This window comes from Macaca fascicularis, chromosome 1, assembly GCF_037993035.2.
Source record: "Macaca fascicularis isolate 582-1 chromosome 1, T2T-MFA8v1.1".
Lineage (NCBI taxonomy): Eukaryota > Metazoa > Chordata > Mammalia > Primates > Cercopithecidae > Macaca > Macaca fascicularis.
In genome coordinates this window covers 159,305,001-159,328,244 of record NC_088375.1, presented here as the reverse complement: position 1 = coordinate 159,328,244, position 23,244 = coordinate 159,305,001, and the positions used below count along the sequence as shown (strand labels likewise).

Sequence of the window (23,244 nt, the reverse complement as noted above, 5' to 3'; positions counted from 1 at the left end):
AGCATGGTATTCAAAGCCCTACATAATTTTGTCTTAACATATCTGCCTAAACAGTCTCTGAGTTCTCTAAACCCTTGAATAAACTCTGCTGAGCCAAACCAGTTATGTACATTTCTGCAGGGTCTGAATATTGATTTTGTCATGCCCTAGAATTACTCCAACTCAGGGGTGATGACTGGCACTAAAAAAGCTCACAAGAGACTGATGTCTAAAATCAGAATGCCAATGAAATAATTTACATTGAGAAATTTAATTGCTGAGCCGAACTGATGTTCATGTTGCCCTGACCAGTTCATTCCTTCCGGTAGGCAAACTAAATGAAAAACCTAATTATCAAAAGGTTGCTTGATGAGTGTGGAGTCAGAACAAGGGGAATTACATGAATAGAATGCTTGATGGCATCCAGCTCTGCTAGCCTGTGGTCAAGAGAGCAGGATCCTTACATAGGATCCTTGTATCAATTTGGCTTAGGTGCCCTAATCTGGAGAGTTCTTGGATGGACAGAGTTGTTTGATCATCATTTGTACTTCTCTTTAGATATGATAATAGATTGAATAAATTTATCATCAAGACTTGCTGGACCAGAAGCCTTACAGGCCTCATTATGGTAACTACCTACATCTCTACTTTAATTACATGTTAATTTCTAGTTTAACCCTTAGAAAGCAGTGCTATCTTCCAAATTCCTAAGTTTGGAAAAGTGCTTCCCATAAATTAGTAGTCTTCCTTTCTCTGTGACCCTGCCCAGGAATCAGCACCTCTGACCCCAGCCTCAGAGTGCCCTTCCTCCCCTGTTGCTGTGAACCACACATTTGGTGCACAGCCCACGCTACTTGTGCTTGCTCTTTAGCTTATCATATGCATGTGGGATCTTGTCATCTGGTGTGTAATTTTCCTTGGAGGACAGAGATGTGGATTCAATATTTGTGTGAGTAATTAATAATGAGGTCTAGCTTTTCAGTTTTTCTTAGTATACCACTGGTTATGGCACCTATTCCTTGGATGACATTCTGTTTGTTAAAAGTATGGTTATTATTATTACTATTATTATTGAGACAGAGTCTTTCTCTGTTGCCCAGACTGGAGTGCAGTGGCACGATCTCAACTCACTGCAACCTCTGCCTCCTGGGTTCAAGAGATTCTCCTGCCTCAGTCTCCTGAATAGGTGGGATTACAGGCATGCACCACCACACCCAGCTAATTTTGGTGTTTTTAGTGGAGACGGGGTTTCACCATGTTGGCCAGGCTGGTTTCAAACTCCCGGCCTCAACTGATCTGCCAGCCTTGGCCTCCCAAAGTGCTGGGTTTATAGGCATGAGCCACCGTGCCCGGCCAGCATATGATTATTTCTTTCATAGTTATGCTTGAAAATATCAGCATTCTTTAAAATTGCATCCTTTTTTCAGGATAGTTATTCTATTTAAAACAAAATGAAACAAACTCCATCTCTAAAACCCGAGATGATAACATGTGGCCTTTATTACAGGATGCCAACTGTAGCAATTTGGACTTTATTTTCCTAGACTTGGATCACAGGTCAAGTAAATGGTCATAACATTTTAATGACTTTGCCCTAACATAAAAAGAGATAAACAGAATAGGCTGAACTTTTTGTATGAGGGACCTGTAAATCTTTGACCTCCCTTGACACAGCATACTTAGATCCACATCATATGCAGTGTCATGCCCCCTGTAGACACTTTATACAAACTAATTGACTTGAGAAATAGTATGAGGTGTATTCCATGATACCTAGTAATGCAAATAGCTCAGAGAACTCTGCTACTACTTTCCTGTTAGCAGAGTATCTTGTTTAGGAACATGAACCCAATATCACACCAATGGCATCTGAAAATGGTAGAGGGTTCTGATAGCATCTTAGCAAGAACTTTAAATAAAGACTTAGAAGTCGTAAAGTTTAAACCCATAAGTGAAGCCTCACTTACACATGCTGACTATTTTGTCTCAAGTGTGATAATGCTATAGCCGTTACTCAGCCTCCTTTGAAGTTCATCCTTGTATTTATCCCTGGATTCTATGTCACACTGCTTCCTTCCCATTCTTGTTTTCTTTCCTTCACTCCTTAAATAAATGTGTATAGTACCCCTAACTCTATCAGAAGAATTACACTAGTCGGTAATAACACAAAGATGGGATGTTCTTATCCTCAAAAATAAGTGGGCTTGTCAGCAGGCTTCCTACAAGGCAGTACAGGAAGAGAAACAGTGGATTACATGGTTCTTACCTAACAGAAGAAAGCATACCAATTCTCCATTAAATAAAATTTAGTTAGGTCTACATTATGAGATGAATTTCTCATGTAGCATCTTATCAGAAAGCTTTTATTTCTTAGTTTTCTATGCATATTCATTTCCAATGTCTAATGCCAAGGGTAATTCTGAATACCTTTTTAACTAATCAATCATTTTTTGATTCTGTTGAATATCAGGGAGAAATCTTGGGGCCTGAATATCTACTTTGTGAAAAGGGCCTGGGGAAACACCTTAAACTATCAAAATCATCTTTCCTTGATTATTGGACAATAGTTCTCATACACCCAGTTCTTGGTAGATGAGAACAAATGAGACACTGAGTTCACCTCTCCTATGCATGACTATTACCCCTTCATCTTTTCTCAAAACAAATACAGTTGTGTGGTGACTAGGCACAAAATATTGCCCTTGTGAACTGAGAGAAGAAAACAGAACATAGTGGACTGACAAGCAGAGAATGCTGAAGAGTCTGTCTGATTATCCAATAACATTTTGGATTTTTCAGGAGAGCTGCATGATGTAAGCACAAGGTGTTATTAAAGCCAGTCCTGCTGCTAAAGGCAATATGGAGAATTGGGGGCTTCTTACTTGCTCCTTAAGCACCCCGATTATTTTCCCAGTAAGGGCAGTATAGAACCCTGCTGCCAGAAAAGTTACAAATGGGCCAACTACGTCTTCCTGTAGTTATGCCCCCACGATTTTACAATGCTCTCCTCTGTTCTTGGATTGAAGGCAGAGGAAGGTATGCCCACAGAATGACCAGTTCACCTTTGAAGGTCTTTGTGGTACCGGAGACATCACAAAAGGCCCCAGGTAAAAATAAATTACTTTCCTCACAGTGATGATCACAGTCATTTAGACTTTACCTGAACTACCCGGTTCCATCATTAAATTCTACATAATGGAAGACAGGAGATCTCACCTCTTTTACTACACCTAAAACCAGCCAGGCCTAATTCCGCTTTCTTATCTATGGCCTAGAAACCTGTGATCTGTATTTCCTCTTTCTAAATGTGTCAGCCTATTTATTATAATTATTATTACTGCTGAATCTGATTTATACCTGAAGTTTCCTTGAAGTCAATAGGCTATATTTGATGCTTACAAATAAGTTATTGTAAAATGGATGTAATGATAGTAAAAGTAGCCACCACACTGAATGAGGCTGTTTGTATACTAGACAACAAAATGTATTCATGGTGTTACCATGGAGAGAATGGAGAGATTTTGGACTCATTTTAAAGAAGGCACCTTTATTCTAAGTATGCCTTTAAATGAGTAACCTGAAACAAATGACTTGTTTTTTTTTTTCACAAAATTAGAACAAACTGAATATACATCTTTTTAAAGCTGGGCTATTACAGGGACATAACAGTAAATGCTAATGTACATACTGATGGTTGGCACGTGCAAATGAGCATGCTGATCGCTAGTTCACATCACGGTTCATTATGACATACAACTGCCAGAAATCAAAGTTAAGCAAAAAACAGCCACCAACTGTGTAGTCTTCCCTCCATATGTAGCCATTTTACCCCACAATCCCCTTTGTGATTAGCAAAAAGCTTGCAAATAGAGGCTAAAATAAATAATAAGAGGACTATGAATTGCTGGCTAATTTAAAAATGGCACAGAACCTTGGAGAGGGGAGGAAGCACCAGCTGAGACGAGCACATATTTCCCTAGAGCATTTTAAACTATCCTAAAGTGCACACGATGCACTGGTGAATGACTGCCTCTGAGAAAGCACCCTGATCTTGGAAGCTGAGCGGCACAAATACTTGGCATAGAACTCTGCATGGCATGGCAACTCTGCATTTGCATTGGTAAGTCCCAGAGTAAACAGGTGCATAAAACAACTGCTTAAATGAGTTTGCTTCTCTACAAAGTGGTTAAATCTCATAAAGCATTTTTTTCGCTTCTCTTTTTGAAAAGTACAAACACTTAGTTTAATAATGTAAGGCAGTTCATTTGCTAACGGGAGAAGATATTCATGACTCACGGAAAGATTTATTCTCTGTACTTTCCCCGTGTAAATAAGGTGACATTTAGGCAGAAATAAGTCATTGTCCCCTCACAGTAGACATAATTCTCCATTGATTGGAAAATAGTACCTCCCCCATCCCCCAAAGCTTTCTGTGTATGTTTAAAAAAAGCATATTCCCCCAAAAATAATTGCTTACCTGTTGGAAACAGGCCCCTTGAAATCTGGGTCATATGTCCTTGGATCACCTGCATTTAAAACAAAGACCTTTTAAGCATATAAGCCAGCAAATAAATTAATATAAAATATCAATAAAAAAAATCTACATATTGGTTAGTCCACTGCTCAGTGCAGTGATGAATTCATACTTTGGTTTGATGAAACATAAGTATGTCTTGGTTATGGTTGTCAATTCTTTCTCCTCTCTCCAGCTTAGAAGGAGGACTGGGAAGAGTGGTTAAGGAACATATTCCATACACCTGGTGAATGTATCCTCCCACCATACTGTTCCATACACCTGGAGAATATATCCTCCCACCATACTGAGCACCAACATTAAAGATTATATCCAGGATAGCAAAACTTGAAGCCTTTATGGTCTGCAAAACAATTTTACCATCTTCCATCACCAAGTGTTGCTGAGGACTTATGAGGTGCACAGTTCAATATGAGATGCCTCCTTATCCCAGCTCTCCCATTCCTCTCAGTAGATTAGGCCTTCCTTCGAGAAGTTCAAATACTAGTTACTGTCTGTCTCTATCATGTTGGCTGTATGGTACATAAAAATTAATGTTCTGTTATAGAAACATTTTTATTTCAGTTTTTTCAATCTACTGGCAGACTTCATGCCATCTGGGAAGGTGCCCTTGTCACTCTGCTGCATTATGATTGTGATATATTACCCTTTTCTTTAAACAGTAAAAGTACACATGGAATGGCTTTTTTCTCCCTGCATGTACTGTGTGGGCAGACCCAGTAACAAGTTATGTAAAGTCTTTCCTGGCCAAAGGTGTGCACTTTGCAGTCCCCAAACTCTTGACTCTTCTCCTACAACCTAAGCACTCCCACGTGTTCCTCTAGGGATTTGTCCCTGTAAAAAGGTCGGGTCCTGAATAAAAGATAAAATTTTCCTGTTTGAGACAGTTGATATGTACTTCAGTGCCAAGTTCTCTAGCACACTGTCTGCTTCTCTTTTTTGGACAGCTTATCTGACTCTGCTTCACTGCAACAGATAATATTAAAAGTGTTTAAGTCTACTTTATCTGAGCACTGACCATCCCTCTGTCCCCCAATCCACAGGAGTGGGTCTTTAGTCGTGACATTTCTTCTTTGTGCCTGTTTTCTGGCCATGGCCAACTGGATCTGGTTTAGATATTGGATCCAAGCTGGGCCAGTCAGATTCTCAGTCCCAGGAATTTAGAATTAGAATAGACAATGAGTTATTCTCAGTGGAAGACGAACTGCAAAATATAAACCTCGAAAACAAGAGAAGCAGAGAAATCTGGCTTTCAGAAAGAAGTTATTGAACTAAATGTTCAAAGAGAAACAGAGATGATGGTCCTAACAGCCTTTATCTTGTGGTCTAGTTCTTACCTGAAGCTCAGAGTTGAGTTTCATGAGACACCTTACAGTCTCAAACTGTGTTCCCTTTTCTCACTTTTAATTAGTTCAGATTGTTTATATGTAACAAAAGAGCCAAAGAGTCCTATTAAAATTCGCTCTCTCGGCTTACATTTTAACAATTCATTTTAACAACATTTTTTGGATCCTTGCCATGAACACGTGGTGTGAGGATATGAAAAGGAATTTTTCAGACTAAGTCTGCCTTTATGAATCTCATACTTGAATAAGAAATATAAGCTCAAGAGGGCTGGACATGGGTGGCTAACACCTATAATCCTAGCACTTTGAAAAGCCAAGGCTGGTGGACTGCTTGAGGCCAGGAGTTCCAGACCAGCCTGGGCAACATGGCAAAACCTCAAATTAGCTGGGCGTGATGGTGCACACCTGTAGTCCTAGTTATTCCAAAGGTTGAGGCATGAGAATTGCTTGAACCCAGGAGGTGGACATTGCAGTGAGCTGAGATTGTGCCACTGTACCCCAGCTTGGGTGAGAGAGCAAGACAGATAAGAGAAAGAAAGAAAGAGAGAAAGAAAGAAAAGAAAGAGAGAAAGAAAGAAAAAGAGAAAGGAAAAAAGGAAGAAAAAAGAAAGAAAAAAAGAAAGAAGGAACGAGAGAGAAAGGAAGGAAGGAAGGAAGGAAGAAAGGAAGGAAGGAAGGAAGAAAGGAAGGAAGAAAGGAAGGAAGGAAGGAAGGAGAAAAGGAAGGAAAGAAAAGAAACATAAGCTGGAAACATTTCAACACTGTGCAGTGAGAGCTGTGATAGAGAATGCTGTGGGGCACAGGGCGGGTCATGAATGAACAGGTTTCACAAGCTCCTAACACTCAACTTTGACTTCATTTTCTGCTCATGCTCTGACCCTGTGCTCTTTGACTTGAATCTTTCACTCTGATTTTGAACATTAATATTTGCAACATTCCTGGTTCTAGATTTCAGTTACCAAATCTGTCTGAATAGCTGAAATAGCTCAAAAACTTTTAGGGGTACAAGATTCCAACAATCCCCCATATCAAATATTCCAATTCCATAGATCTGAGGAATGGGCCTGAGAATCTGTATTTTTAAATGACCCACTAACTGACTCTGATGCACAGGCAGATTTGGGAACCATTAAGCTATTTGATTTTCATCTCAATTGTATAACTACATCCCTGTTTACACACTGTCATTATGTCTAGTTCTACTTAACAGACCAACCTAATGGAGAAAATGAGGAGAAAAGTAGGTCATCATGATGTGTATGAGTTTTGGGAAACACTACCATTAGATGTGAGGAGCCAGTGACAGAGTTTTAGGAAGAGACACAGACATTCAAGAAAGTCAAAGTATTTCAAGAAAAAGGAAAGATCATAAATTCTATAAAATTTATTCTTTTTTTTATATTTTTTATTTTTTATTATACTTTAAGTTCTAGGGTACATGTGCATAACATGCAGGTTTGTTACATATGTATACTTGTGCCATGTTGGTGTGCTGCACCCACCAACTCGTCAGCACCCATCAACTCATCATTTACATCAGGTATAACTCCCAATGCAATCCCTCCCCACTCCCCCCTCCCCGTGATAGGCCCCGGTGTGTGATGTTCCCCTTCCCGAGTCCAAGTGATCTCATTGTTCAGTTCCCACCTATGAGTGAGAACATGCGGTGTTTGGTTTTCTGTTCTTGTGATAGTTTGCTGAGAATGATGGTTTCCAGCTGCATCCATGTCCCTACATAGGACACAAACTCATCCTTTTTTATGGCTGCATAGTATTCCATGGTGTATATGTGCCACATTTTCTTAATCCAGTCTGTCACTGATGGACATTTGGGTTGATTCCAAGTCTTTGCTATTGTGAATAGTGCTGCAATAAACATATGTGTGCATGTGTCTTAATTTTATTTGTACCAGGGACTACTCTAAGTGCTTTACACATAGGTCTGCCATCTTGCACAATTCCACATAGAACACATTGTACTTCTCTGAGCAGTGCAGTGGAATAGCCCTAGTGTATTTATTATGTCATTTAATGTTTCTAAAAATTCATGCCATTTCAATGTACTAAAATATGCCATTATTATTATTCTATTTTACAAATAGGAAGTTTGGGTACAGAAGGGTGAGATAATTTTCCCTAGCTCACCCAGCTAACAAGAGGCAGAGGTGGCATTGAAAGGCAGACTGTCCAATGCCAAAGCCTGTGCTGAGCCATTTAGCAATAAGTTGCTCATTGGTCATTTTAAAGTAATTCACAGATGAGTAAGGAGAAGACAGGTTTAAAGGGGTTAATAACTCATATTGATTTTGTAATTATTTGCTGTTTACATTAAAGTTAGGCAAAACCAGCTTAAAAGTATTTAGGCCGGCTTCCAATTTTTCTGTGATTTGTACCTCACCAAGAGAGAAAGTGGATTGCAGTGTAAATGAAATGCCATTGTTGAATCTGCCAGAAAAGCTGACACTTTCAGATTGTAAATCCTGGCTGCTTCATATTTCAGTTGAAAATACACTAAAACCACAGTCAGATGATAAGATTGAGCTGATTCTGTATAGTAATGACAGCTGGAAAGTGATTACTTCACCCTGCCCCCATGTGCCGGCAGAATTTGTATTGTCATGCAAATTTTTTATATCCTGCAAATCAATAGAGGGCAGTGCTTTTATGGGGGCCCTCAGTACTCTAATTGAATCTCTGGAATAAATAGACTGAGGGGCCAGCTAAATGAAAAAAGCCACAGTGGCTCCCTGTCATGTGGCTTAGCTCCTCGAATGCAATTCATATTTCTCACTTAAAGAAAAAAAACCCTAAAATTATATAATATTTTATAAGCTTCTTAAGTCATTTGACTTTCTGATCACCAAATTTATTGTCTTACAACAGTAAATTTAGAGTCATTGGAAAACATTTATAAAAGACAGCTACACATTTGTTGTTGTGGTTAACAGTTGCTATTGCAACCATACAATGCAATTTCTGAACCAGAAATAATTTATGAAGATTAAGGAAAATAGTTCAGGTAATTAATTCAATTCACAGGTGCAGATTTCACATGGCTACATTGAAAGCAAATGGCAACATAAAGCAGCCAGTCATGCTTAGAAAGTCTCTTTTCTTTAAAAGTAATCTGTTTCTCAAAGAAAATGACAATATAACTACCATTGATAAGCTGTAAAAAGTAAAAATCCAAAACATTTGATTTTATTCCTGCAGGAATATTCTCCTTCTGAGAACCTAATATTAATTCAGAGAGCAAAAAAGTAACTAAGGTGGGATGAATACATGTTCTAGAATTTAAAAGAGACCTACTATGAGTAAGCAGGTCAGATAACTTTCCAGTGAACATGGAAAAATGGAGCAGTACAAAATTAAGACTTTAATATACAACAATAGCCAGCAGAGAATTGTGAATAATTATGCATGTCTTTTATTTTATTTTTAAAATATGCTTTATAGTATGTCTATAAAAGAGGGCCTGTCATTTCATTCAAAGAAAGGGTTCTGTTTTCCTCTAAGTCTCACCAAATAATAAGGAATCATGTTCTTTGCCATTTCTTACAGGATGATATTTCCACTTCTTAGCCCAACACACATGGCTTTTTATGATATGGCTCATCTCACCAGCCGTATTTCTTATAATGCCCCTCTTTGAACTTGGTCTTATGCAATTCTGTACTATTTTAAAGTTCCCCCCTTTTCATATTCTGTTCCCTCTGAGTAGTGTGACTTTCTCTTCCTTATTCCCTTGGTGATGGCTAAAGGAGGCCTACACTTCCCCTCACAAACTTGCTACTGATTCTCAAGAAGGACAAGAAAAAAATCATTCTACTGGCCACCGTGCCAAAGTGGGCCAAAGTTAATTCTACCCACTTTGACAGGAGATCAATCCTGAGAACTTTCAAGGAATTCCATACCAAAGCAGCTAATTCCATTAATCTCTGAGACACAGTAATTCCATTTGCATTGTTGTGCTTACGACACTGTATTACAGGTTATCTGTTTACATGTTGTGGTAGATAGAATAATGGCCTCCCAAATATGTTCACATCCTAATCCCTAGACCCTGTAAATATGTTACCTAATATAAGGAAAGGGAGTTTGCAGATGTGAATAAATTAAGGACCATGAGATGGTGAGATTAGCCTGGATTATCTGGGTGAGCCCAGCGTGATCACAAGGGTGCTTATATAGGGAAGAGGGAAGCAGATGAGTCAAAGAAGGAAAGATGACAACAGAAACAAGATTGGAATGATGCAATGTTAGAAAAACTCAACTGGCCATTTCTGGCTTTAAAGATGTAAGAGAGTCACGAGCCAAGGAATACAGAAGCTTCTAGAACCTGGGAAAAGTAAGAAAATGGATTTCCCCTGGATATCCTGCTAATGCCTTGATTTTAGCTCATTGAGATGTATTTTGGACTTCTAACCTCTAGAAATGTAAGATAATAAATTTGTGTTTTTCTAAGCCACAAGTTTGTGGTAATTCATTACCACAGCAATAGGAAGCTAATACATATGACTATTTATCCTACTGGATTACTACATAGTTTCTCTAAGGTAGAAATGAGCTCTTGGTTATTTCTCTGTTCCTGTTACCTACATTAGTGCCTGTTGTACACATCGCAGGCATTCAATATTTACAAAATAAGTTTTAAAAGAATGTCAATGTAATTTTGATATCTTGTATAATTAATTTAGATTATGAAAATACGGGGAGGCCGAGACGGGCGGATCATGAGGTCAGGAGATCGAGACCCATCCTGGCTAACACGGTGAAACCTCGTCTCTACTAAAAAATACAAAAAAAAAAAACTAGCCGGGCGAGGTGGCGGGCGCCTGTAGTCCCAGCTACTCGGGAGGCTGAGGCAGGAGAATGGCGTAAACCCGGGAGGCGGAGCTTGCAGTGAGCTGAGATCCGCCCACTGCACTCCAGCCTGGGCGACAGAGCGAGATTCCGTCTCAAAAAAAAAAAAAAAAAAAAAAAAAAGAAAATACAACTAGAGGATCAATCTTGTCAGTCACCAGCAAATCACTTTAGATAAATTTCAACTTAGATTAAAGGAAGTTAATACACTCCTAGAAGTGCACTGATGTGACAAATTATTCCCCTTATCACCAACACGAATTCAGTATCTGATTGTAATGTTAAGGCAAGTAGCAGCTAACAAAGGAAATAAGGGAGAAAGTATCCCACACTGGTGAATAAAAATTGGGTATCAAATTAACTGGTATAAAATGTTATTTCTATCATCTATAAGCAGTATGATCTTGGGAGAATTACTTTTTGCCCCTCTAACCTTCCGTTTTGTCATCCATAAAATGATAGATAGCGGAGGGGAAAAAAGTTTGGAAACAATTTCTATCTTTGGAGGAGACCAACTAACATTGGAAACAGTAAAATGTAAATTATCCACATAACGGAAGTGATCAGCGTAGAATCAGTACAAACCAACTTGTTGAATTGACACATTGGCTACAAATAATACCAATAATTCTAGAAGGATTTCAGTGACTAAGCTGGGTGTGATGGTTATGGAATAACTTTTAGGAGAGAAATTTTAACCATACTTAGAGGAAAGAATGTGTCATGTGTGAAAGCTAGACAACAGCACATGCTGAGCTGTAACAAAGAGCTATGCCTGGGGGACAAGACATGACAGCAGGTAGAAGAATTAAGCACATTATCAGGAGTTGGAGGAGGACTTACACTGTCCCCAAAGTCTTCTGAATAAGCGACCTAATTGTTATGTGTTTATATATTTGATGCAGAGGAAATAAGAAAGTTAAGGCAGATGAATCAATGAGGAAATGACTGTTGTATTTCAGACGTAAGATGGTAGATGCCTGACTGAGGCTGTAGCTCTGAAAGAGGATGAGGTAATTCAAGAAGCATTACAGAGGAATACATTTGTTGGGGGTGAAAGAAAGGGCATGGTACCCTGCTTCATCACCTAATGATGACAATGCCTCATGCAGAAAATGATGAGCATTCCAGAAACTCATCTCAGGCAGAAACATGACCCCACATTGGACATGGCATGATTAATGGAAATGCAAATGAGATTCCTTCAGCACTGATTTCAAACCAAACAATACAGTGGTATCATGACCTATGATGGCTGTTTTTCTCCCAGTCTGAGTAACTTCCTAAACATATGAGATGATAAATCACCTTATATTCTACCAAGAATGTCAAATCTCCTGTTTTAAGAAACATTTGCCGAATCACTAGGATGGTTTTTAAGTAGTTTGCATCATCATTTGAAATAATTTGCTCTATATGAACACAAATCATAAACAATTCAGTTATAACCTTGGAAGTAATAACTAAAAGAAACACCTAAAAAGAAAGTGTTTCTCTCTTCTTTAAGAGGCACTCAGGCTGCCTCTTAACAGACTGATTTTATAGGCAGTGCTGAAGGATGGATGTTTAGGGGGCATTTGAAATGTACTTTTGAAAAAATGATTTTTCTTGATTAGTGTGACAAAGCAGTGAATTTGTGCTATAGAACAGCCATGAATTATTGGATAATCACACATCTCAGAATAAATAAATTCTGAATCAATATTGATTTAAAAAGAAAGTCTGGAAGTAAACAAGAACATGAATTGAGTTTGAAGGTTATCAGCTTGGGTTTTCTAACATTTCTTTCTAGCTATATTTGTATTTTATTGCTCGACATGAATCACTCAAAAAAAAGAACCATGAAATACTCTAATTACATTGAAACAACTCCTTATTTTCCTCTAGTTTCAAAGGTTATGCAGTTCATTATCATGCCAGGCCCTTTTCCCTTACCTCCGAAAAAAAATAACAACTTCACAATTAAAGATGGAAAACGAACAGCACATGCATTCGCGCTAAATATAAAATAAGTGACTTCACCTTGCTTTTCTGAGTGCGGAGTTCAGGCAGCAGCACGGTAAATGAATAAAGATTGGGGAAAATGATAATTTTCATCATTAAATAAATATAAAAATTAAGTTCTGTAGAGAAGGGGAAAATTGTCTTTAAAGTTGTAGCTAAGTAAAAGACTTTCTATTAAACTTAAGAATAAATACTACTAAAGAAAAACATCAAGAGTTTGTCAGTTTATCACAAATGCATAAAGCAGTTTGGTAGCTAGTGATAACATCTCTCCTGCCTCCTCATATCGCCCACAGGTTATTGATGAGAATAAAATTAAACTGCTTATCAACTCTGACTTTTGCCACAACTCAAGAAGATAGACATTACTAATCACTGGAAAAAAATCCCTATTCCTGGGTCTAAAGTGTAGGAAAGAAAACATGCTTTAGTGTACAATTTCTACCCACAATGCATCATGATCTACCAAATAAAAACTACAGGTGGAGTATTCTATTAGAATCTGTATCACATGGATGCTTCTATTTACAGGGTAATTGAGCAAAAATGGTGGTAAACTATGATCTCTCACCAATGGGTCAGGCCAGTCACTTAGAACGATAAACAGGAGAAACAGCAGACAACAGGGACTCATACAACATATTGTATTATCCACCATAAGCTGTTATTGAGGTAGAGAGAGAGAGAGAGAGATAGATAGATAGAGAGAGAGAGATAGAGAGAGAGAGAGAGATCTTCTTTCCCAGGGCTAAGGGAGTGGTGGTGATTGTGTGTGTGTGTGTGTTACAGATTAAGACAATCATATGAAATAGACGCCTAGGGCTGATCTCACCCTCTTTTGGAGTCCTATCTCCCTGGCTAAAGTCAAAGATACAATAGCCTGGATTTTATATACTTGTAAATTCTGTGGACCATATGTGAGGCAGAAATGTCAGTGAATATTTTTTCTAACAAAATGGATTTTTCATAAAGAGACTGAACATATTGTGAACTAATTGTCAAAAGAAAACCTTGGGATTACTTCTCTTATATTCTGCATAGATTTGGAAGAGAGAGTGAAAGTCTAGAAAAGGAAAACCTAGTATTTAAGAAAAGGGATTTGCCTCATGTTCTTCCATGATGCCAGTAGTACAAAACTGTGAGGATAAATCTGCAAGGAAAAACTATACCTGCTAGCTTCAATTCCAAAAGGATTGTAAGCTCCCTTCTCTCTCTCTTTCTCTCTCTCCCCCCCCCCCCATTTTTCTCTCTCTCTCTAAGCACTAAAAAATTTAGATATAAAGCTTAAAGAATACTTAAAAGCACTATAAAATTGACAAAATAGTGGAAAAATATCAGACAAAATACAAGAAAATACTGACAAAATACAGGAAAAAGGAGGACCCAGAGAAAGAAAGATACTACTAAAGCCATTATAGCCTCAAAGATATTTATCAACTTAGCAAATTCCATGAGTAAGGGGGCCAGAAGACATAATCCAGAGGCTGTTCAAGATGAGGGCTCAAATAGACTGTCCCTCCATACAGTTGGAACTTCAGAGAGCTATCCCCTCAGATTAAATCCACCATATCCTTAAGAATGGTGGCACTAAGCAAAAAAATGAGGAAAAACACCTCATTTGAATTTGCAGTGTATGTGAAGTAATCTAAACTCTATTCGATCTGTAGGTGCTCCTAGAAAACTAACAGATTGATAAAAACAAAAGACCTCTGTTGCAATGTACTTTTATTCTATGTGTTCTCATAAATAGTTTTCCAAAGAAAATATGCAGCTCACACAAAAAAAGCTACATCAGGAAACAAGACACCAAGAAAGAATTAGATCATTAGCAAACATTAATAGATATACAAAGTCTTCAGATATTTAAATTATTAGTCCTAGGTTATAAAACAACTATATTTACTATTTTTTAGAAATAAAACACCAACTTGGAGATAAATGTGAAGAACTATTAAAAAGTTACCTAGTAGATCTGAAAATGAAGCAAATTGAATCTAAAAAAGAAAGCCACAACAAATGAAATGTAAAACTCAGTAGATAAATTTGACATTGGATTAGACATAGCTGAAAATACAATTAGCAAACTAGAAAGTAAGTCAACATAAATTATTTAGATGTAGCATAGAGAAATAAAGAGATAAAAAATATTAAAAAATAATTGCTGGGCGAGGGACAGTGGCTCATACGTGTAATCCCAGAACTGTGAGAAATAAATGTCTACTGTTTCAGCCACCCAGTCTATATAGTATTATGTTATAGCAGCCCAAGCAGGCTAAGAAATATACAAGCTCAAGTTTATTTACAATTTCATTAAACACAAAGGGACAAAATATGCCTGTAAAAGATAAAATTGTCATACTAGATAAAAAACAAAATCCAACTATATGCTATATGTATGTACAAAAAACAAGGCTAGAAAAAGATTGAAACAGGCCAGGCATGGTGGCTCACGCCTGTAATCCCAGCACTTTGGGAGGCCAAGGCGGGTGGATTACGAGGTCAGGAGTTCAAGACCAGCCTGGCCAACATGGTGAAACCCTGTCTCTACTAAAGATACAAAAAATTAGCCAGGCATGGTAGCATGCACCTGTAATCCAAGCTACTTGGGAGACTGAGGCAGGAGAATCGCTTGAATACAGGAGGTGGAGGTTGCAGTGAGCCGAGATTGTGCCATTGCACTTCAGCCTGTGTGACAGGGTGAGACTCCATCTCAAAAAAAAGAAAAAGGTTGAAACAAAAGGAAAGAAAAAGATAAAGCATGTGAATTTTAACCAAAAGGAATGAGTTGAAGTTGATCTCTGGAAATCAAAATTGTAGTAAAATATACTACTGTTAGGTTGGTGCAAAAGTAATTGCGAATTTTGCCATACTTTGAATGGCAAAACCACAATTACTTTTGAACCAATCTATAGCAATAAAGAGGGTCATTTCAAAATAATAAAGGTTCAGTTAACTAGGAAGATGAAATAATTTTAAATATATGCACTTAATAACAAAGTTCAAAATGTGAATGTGTAGAACTACAAGGAGAAAGAGACATAATCATGGTAGAGATTGTAACACACTTTCTCAGTATTTTATCCAATATTTTGATCAAAGAGACAAAAATCATCAGTAAGTGTACACTTTATTCAATGAACGGTGGTAGGACAATGGATATCTGTAAAGAAAAATAGAAATAAAGTTGGACATTACCTTACATCAGATACAAAAATCAATCTCAGATAGAAAAGCCTGAACTGAAAGGTAAAATTATAAAGTCATTATGACCTCAGAGAGAGGATTTATTAAGCAGTGCACAAAAAGAACTAGTTACAAAGTGAGTCGATTTGTAGAGAGACAGATATAAGGTATTTTTACATTTATTGGAAACATCAGACTTTCTTCCTTCTGTTACAATGGTATCAATAAATGAGTTCTAATGTAAGGGAAAGCATTGTCACACGTGGCAAGATAATGCACTTTGATGTACCCAACTCTACAAAGAACATCAGTTCTTGAGGATGGAACTAGAGTGGTTGTACTGAGAGTGGTTTAGAAAGCCTGGTCACTTTAAGAGTCTTCCATTCCAGTCTCTAAGATTCTAATTGTCACCCTACTCCCCCAACCTGTCCTCCAAAAGCATTGCTCATAATGAATAGTAGGCTTTACCAAAAAAAAAAAAAAAAAAAAAGAAAAGAAAAGAAATTTTATTCAATGAAAGGCTCAATAAAGAGAGGGATAACATTGAATTACTAATATCCAGAATATGTAAAAAACCTCATTTTTAAAAAGAGCTTTAAATTAAAAGAACCTTGAAGCAAAACTGGAATCTGTTCTATTCTTTTTGAAAAACAGGATTTCTTTGGAGTACTATTAAAAGACTAAGAAGGTTCTTATACCCAAGATAAATTCTGTGTTTTATCAAGATACTTTTTGGGCTTTATGTTGTCTTTTCTTTTTTTTTTCTTCAACTTTTATCTTAACTTTCAAGGTACATGTGCAGGATATGCAGGTTTGTTACACAGGTCAACGTGTGCCATGGTGGTTTGCTGCACAGCTCATCCCATCACCCGGGTATTAAGTCCAGCATCTCTTAGCTATTTTTCCTGATGTTTTCCCCCACCGCCAGTCCCCAAGCAAGCCACAGTGTGTGTTGTTCCCCTTGATATGTCCATGTGTTCTCATCAGAGAACTTTTGTTTTTTTTTAAAGACAAAACTTTATAAAAACATGAGCAAAAGACTTGGATAGGAACTTCAGAGAAGAAAATCCAAATGGTCAATAAATAATGAAATCATATTCAATCTCATTGATAATTAGAAAGATATACATTAAAACCACAAAGAGAAATTATTATATATCCCCCAAAGATGCATAAAAAGTAAAAAGTTTGATAATATGATGTCTTGACAAAGATGTGGAGTCTTATATACTGCTAGTGAGAAGAAAAATTGGTAGAAGTGTTTTCAAGAAGTTTAGCATGATCTGACCCTATGAAAGAACAATTTCAGTCCTAAATATATACCCCATACTACATGTATGTACATTAAGACACATGTATAATAAGGTTCATGGCCGCATCATTTGTAATAGCCAAAAATTTAAAACAATACAATGTTTTTCAAAAGTAGAAAAGATAAATAATGACATAGTCATACAATAGGATACTGAACAGTTACTTCTTTGCTAAAGTAATCACTGTCTTGAATTTCATGATGATCATTTATTTGCTTTTCTTGTAGTTTACTATTTCTTACACATTCCTAAAAAAATATAATTTGTCTATTTTTGGCTTTACATCGATGGAATCAAATGATACTTGTTTTTTCCTCTTATCCTTATGTTTGTTAGATTCATATGGCCATATGTATGTTCTCTCTCACTCTTTCTAAGACATACCCACAATCTCACTCATAAAACAGAAGAAAATGAAATGTTACATTTTTCCAAACAAGAAATCCAAAACATGTTATCAATATTACTTCAAAGACTCAAGTAATCCAAGTTCAGAGACTGAGACAGTCCATTCAATGAGCCAACTGAGCATCTGCTATCATTTTGATTACAGCTGGAAATTTGTGTAACTTTAGCAAGTCACTTCTCTGACTCAAGATATAATAATTTCTTGACTATCTATTAGTCCTCAAAGAGGTTTTGTTTATTGTCAGCCATCCCTACTGGAATTTAAGAGGGTCAGCTTTAAGAGGGCAGGAACTTTGTCTGTTTTGTTCATTACTGTATGCCCCGCCACTCAGAACAGTGGTTCTGGATCATAGTAGATGCTGATTAAATATTTGCTATGAACAAATAATGGAATTTCTCTTAGAGCTGTCTTTTTAAAAATTATTTGTTCTGCTATGTTTTATTCACTCTCCACACAGGCTGATGCCAGTTAGGCTTTTCATAATGCTGCTCATGCACCCATTGGCTAGAATGCATCATAAAACTGACTTAAGAAGTATTCTGCTTTCACATTTTAAAAACCTGAACAGCCAGGCGGATTTCCAACTTACTTTCTGCAGAGATATAATGATGACAAAGTTACAAGGCAGGATTAATATGTACACTTCCAAGTAATTTCTAGTCACTTGGTTGCTTGAGTGATATTTCTGCCAATAGTCATTCCCTCCTGCTGAGGCAGCTAAGGAGGGCTGGCAACTCTAGTTTTCGGTTCAAAAAGAGTAATATGGTGTAAGGTAGAACCTATTCTCAACACTTTTCCAAGGATTCTTCTTCCACATTTTATTCATTTGAAGGCCTGGAAATTGACACATGACCTTTCACCCACTACTGATTTTTAAAATGAATATTTTAGAATCCAAATATAAGTTAGCAGTGGGATTTTAGAGCAAAGTTTCTACTTCTAAAGAACATGTATAGGTAATATGCATAGAATCACTATAGATGTCTGTTTCTCTAACCATAAATTCCCTTGATCATCCCAGTGCTATAGGAAAGTCTCTTAGAGGACTGAGACTGAACCCTTTAAAGCTGTGTGCAGGTGGGTGTTCTAGGCATTCTGAAGATAATTCAGGTTATTTCATTTTCAATCATTCCTTAAACTTCTTGATTGGTGGAATACTTGAATTAAAATATCTGGAAGTGTTAGGAGAAAAGTTGAGTGTTGGGAGAGAAGCTGAGGCAGGGCTTACATGTCTGTTAGACTTGCTGGCTCCCAGCTTCTAGCACTCCCATTATCTCAAGCAGCCATATGTTTCTCATTCACTTGATAGCTGTTTCCTTTCAACCCCCACATCCTCACCACCTGTTTCTTTGTTTGAGCACCAATAAATAGCGTGTTCAGGGCCTTCTCAGCCTCCACACTCTCAGTGACCCCCTGGTCCCACTTTTTCTCTCTCAAACTGTCTTTTTCTCATTCCTTTGACTCCGCCGGACTTTGTCACCCACATGACCTGGTGTTGGGTCTGATCACTCCAACACAGAAAAGCTTACAAAAAGCAAAGGATTATCCAGTGGCCCAATCAACTCTTGAGCTCTTAAGTAAAACTTCCTAGGTCTTCTTTCTCTTGCAGGAATTTTCCAGAATTTCTGAGGTATCTATTTTTGACTCAGATCTTTTAGGTAGCCCTATGTTCTCAAGGAGAAAGGAGCTATGGGCCTCTTTTCTGTGCCACAATGACACCAATCCAAGGAGGGTTCACTACCTTCTTCTACTTAGGTCAACATTAAAATTGAGAAACATTTCTTCATTATGTCATAATGTATGTCTATTTCTCAATGTCCACTTTCCCACCACTGTGTGTTATCAGTCACAGTCATAAATGAGAGGTTGGTAAGATGTGCTTATTTATTTAGTAATATACATTTAGTCAAAACTTTTAAAGTATGGAATTCTCTATGTTTAACCAACAAAAATTCCCCATACACATTCTTATTAATGAAAACTTCACAAAGAAATAAAACCAAGGTTGATGCACATGAAGACATAAACCACTCTTAAGTAATTTAAAAGATACTGTATAAAAATTATAAACTGTATTTTGTGCTAGGAACAAAAGATGTGGTAGAAAGAGCTAATCAAGATCAAAAAGTTTATATTCTAACACTATGTTTTTGACTCAATATGTAATCTTGAAAAAATCATTTTGCTTTCTTATGTCTCAGTTTCTGTTAAAGGAAGAATATAATCCATACATATCACAACTGGAAAAGTCAAATGAGATCATGATGTGAAATTATTTATGATATTTCCATGAATGTGAAAAAGTATTGTGATTATTATTACTGTTACATATTAAATTACATGTGAAATTTCTGACAGACAAGAAGTCCTCAATAAAAATTACAGTTATGTATCACATAATGACACTTCAGTCAATGATGAATCACATACATGAAGGTGGTCCTCCAAGAAAATAATGGAGCTGAAAATTTCCTATTGCCTAGTGACTTAATAGTCATTGTAACTTCATAGCACAAAGCATTACTCGTGATTGTGATGTTGGTGTAAACAATACTATGCTGTCAGTTGTATAAAAGTATCACACATACAATTATTTATGGCCACAATACTTGATAATAATAAATGACTATGTTACTTGTTTATGTATTTACTATACTATATTTATTAAAAAAAAAAAAACCCCAGTAAATTGTAAAACAGCCTCAGGCAGGTCCTTCAAGATGTATTCTAGGCCTCTTGAAGGCGGTGGCACATGCCTGTAATCCCAGCACTTTGGGAAGTCCAGGCGGGCAGATCATCTGAGGTCAGGAGTTTGAGACCAGCCTCATCAACATGGCAAAACCCCTTCTCTACTTAAAATACAGAAATTGGCTGGGCATAGTGGCTGGCACCTGTAACCCCAGCTAGTCGGGAGACTGAGGCATGAGAATGGCTTGAATCCAGGAGGCTCAGGTTGCAGTGAGCTGAGATAGTGCCACTGCACTCCAGCCTGGGTGACAAAGCAAGACTCTGTCTCAAAAAACAAAAAACAAACTAACAAAAAAGAGATATTCTAGAAGAAGGCCTTGTTATCATAGGAGGTGACAGCTCTGTGCATGTTATTGCTTCTGAAGACCTCCCAGTGGGACAAGATGTGGAAGTGGAAGACGGTGATATTGATAATCCTGACCCTATGTAGGCCTAGGCTAACACATATTTTTGTGTCTCTGTTTTTAACAAAAAGTTTAAAAAGTAAAAAATGTAAAAATAGGAAAAAGTTTATAGAATAAGTATATAAAGAAAGAAAATTTTTTGTACCACTGTTTATGTTTTAACCTATTATTACAAGAGTCAAAAAGCTTAAACAATTTAAATTTTAAAGTAAAAAAGTTACAGAAAGTTAAGGTTAATTTATTATATATTATACATTTTAAATAAACTTAGTGTAAACTAAATACACAGCAATATACAGTAATATCTTAATATACAGTAATGTCCTAGGCCTTCACCTCACTTACCTCCCTTCACTCACTGACTCACTCAAAGCAACTTCCAGGAAGTCTTGAAAATTCATTGTAAGTGCCGTATTTACAGGTGTGCCATTTTTTATCATTTATACTGTAGTTTTAGTGTACCTTTTCTATATTTAGATATGTTTAGGTACAGAAATACTTGCCATTGTGTTACAACTGCCTACAGTATTCAGCACAATAACATGCTGTACCGATCTGTAGCCTACGAGCAATAGGTTGTACCACATGGCCTAGGTGTGTAGTAGGCTATACCATCTAGATTTGCCTAAGTACGCGCTGTGATGTTTGCACAACAACAAAATTGCCTAACAATGCATTTCTCAGAACATATTCCCATCCTTAAGTGGCACATCACTGCATTTCCCAACTCTTCTCCTAAGAACTCAAATCAATTTTAATTCCCACATCTGTGCCATCCATTCCATCTTCTGTTATCTTACTTGTAGGAATTTAGAGAAAGAAAAGAATTAACTTTATGCCTTTTCTCGGCCTTAGCTGCTGGTGTCTTTCCAGCCTCTAAAACAACCAAGAGCACTTTCCTGTATCTCATCACTAAAAGCTCTTGAACTCAGAGGCTCAGGCAGCCTGTGATACTGTTCATTGATAGAGAGCCCTTAAAATGTGAACGTGTCCTGACCAAAAACTTCCCTCTAAGTTCATTTCAACCTCTGAAAAGCTTTCTTTGAGCATTCAGTAGAATTGATCTTTCACCGAGTGCTTTCTCTGTAAGGCCCTATCAGAGACACAAAGATGGATCAGAAGCAACTCCTCTTGTGAAGCAGAAATACACAAATGTACAAAGACTGTAATACAAGAACTCAACAAGTGCTTAAAGAGGAAAACATAAAGGCCCTGGAAAATGTGAGGGAAAGACAGTTCATGTTTAGCTGAGAAACCAGGAAAAGCCTCACATAAGGAGGTGGTCTGCAAGCTAGACTTTGAAAGAGGGGTACGAAAATGGGCCCAGTGGGTGGAGGAAGGAAAACTTGGGATAGAGAAATCCAGTGTGTCAAGGAAATAGTGAACCATGAGGAGAGAAATGGATAATTATGGTCATAGTTTAAGTTAAAGACTTACTCAAATCAGCTAGTTTTCTTTTTTTACTAATTTAACTTTAACCTTGCTCTCAAATCTCATTACAAAAAAACAAGTTACATGTCACACATCACTTCCAGAAAACCTGTTCCAGAACTTTAGAAATGTTAGAAAATAACTTGCCTTTAAAATTTAACATGGTTTTTGCACTAGTCTGTTTCTAGTCCTGTGCTTTTTCAATGTCACTTACACACACACACACACACACACACAATACACACAACATAGTCCTGCATACTATTGCTTAGGAAAGATTTTTACTACATTAGCTACTTTATTTCCAACCAGAAACTGTATCTGATTCATTGTTTAAGTACTAAATAAAAATATAAAGAGAAGAACAGAACAGAAAACAGGTTAAGTTTGAGCAGCCAGGTTTTTCCAGTAGATACCCCAGGAAAAAAATACTTGAAATAATGTAAATCAAGTTACAGTGACTATGTGAGGCACAGGGGAAAACTGTTATGAATTAAAGATGTTTGATAAGTATGCATGCCATATTTGGTATATTTAAAATAACCTTTAGCTATTGTTGTGCTAGTGCTATACTTTATATATTTAAGACTCAATTTGGTATGTTAGTCAGTTTTGCATTGCTTTTTTAAACTTTTTTCTAGCTTTATCAATGTATAACTGACAAATAAACATTATGTATAAGTAAGGTATATAATGTGATGATTTGATATACATTGTGAAATAATTACTACAATCATACTAATTAACACTAGCATCACACATAGTTACCATTTTTGTGTGCGTGGTGAGAACAGTTAAGATATATTCCTTTACTAAATTTCAAATATATAGTATAGTAGTATTAACTGTAGTCACCATGCAGTACTTTATACCCCCCAAATTTATTTTTTGTAATTGAATAATATTTTATTAATATTATTTTTAACCAACAAATCATAATTGTGTACATTCATGAATGGGATATGATGTGATGGTTCAATACATGTATACAATGTAGAATGATTCAATCAAGCTGATAAACATATCCATT

At 36.9% G+C, this 23,244-nt stretch overlaps 1 protein-coding gene across 10 annotated transcripts in view; it reads right to left on the bottom strand.

Moving 5' to 3' along the window:
* SLC44A5 (solute carrier family 44 member 5) overlaps positions 1-23,244 on the bottom strand; it is a 418,500-nt gene that overhangs the window by 132,168 nt on the left and 263,088 nt on the right. For all 10 annotated transcript variants that reach the window (XM_065520064.2, XM_074003606.1, XM_074003630.1 and 7 more), the window contains one exon: positions 4,457-4,505. In XM_065520064.2, the coding sequence (XP_065376136.1) occupies positions 4,457-4,505 (49 nt within the window). Of the gene's footprint in view, positions 1-4,456; positions 4,506-23,244 lie in introns of those variants that run through there.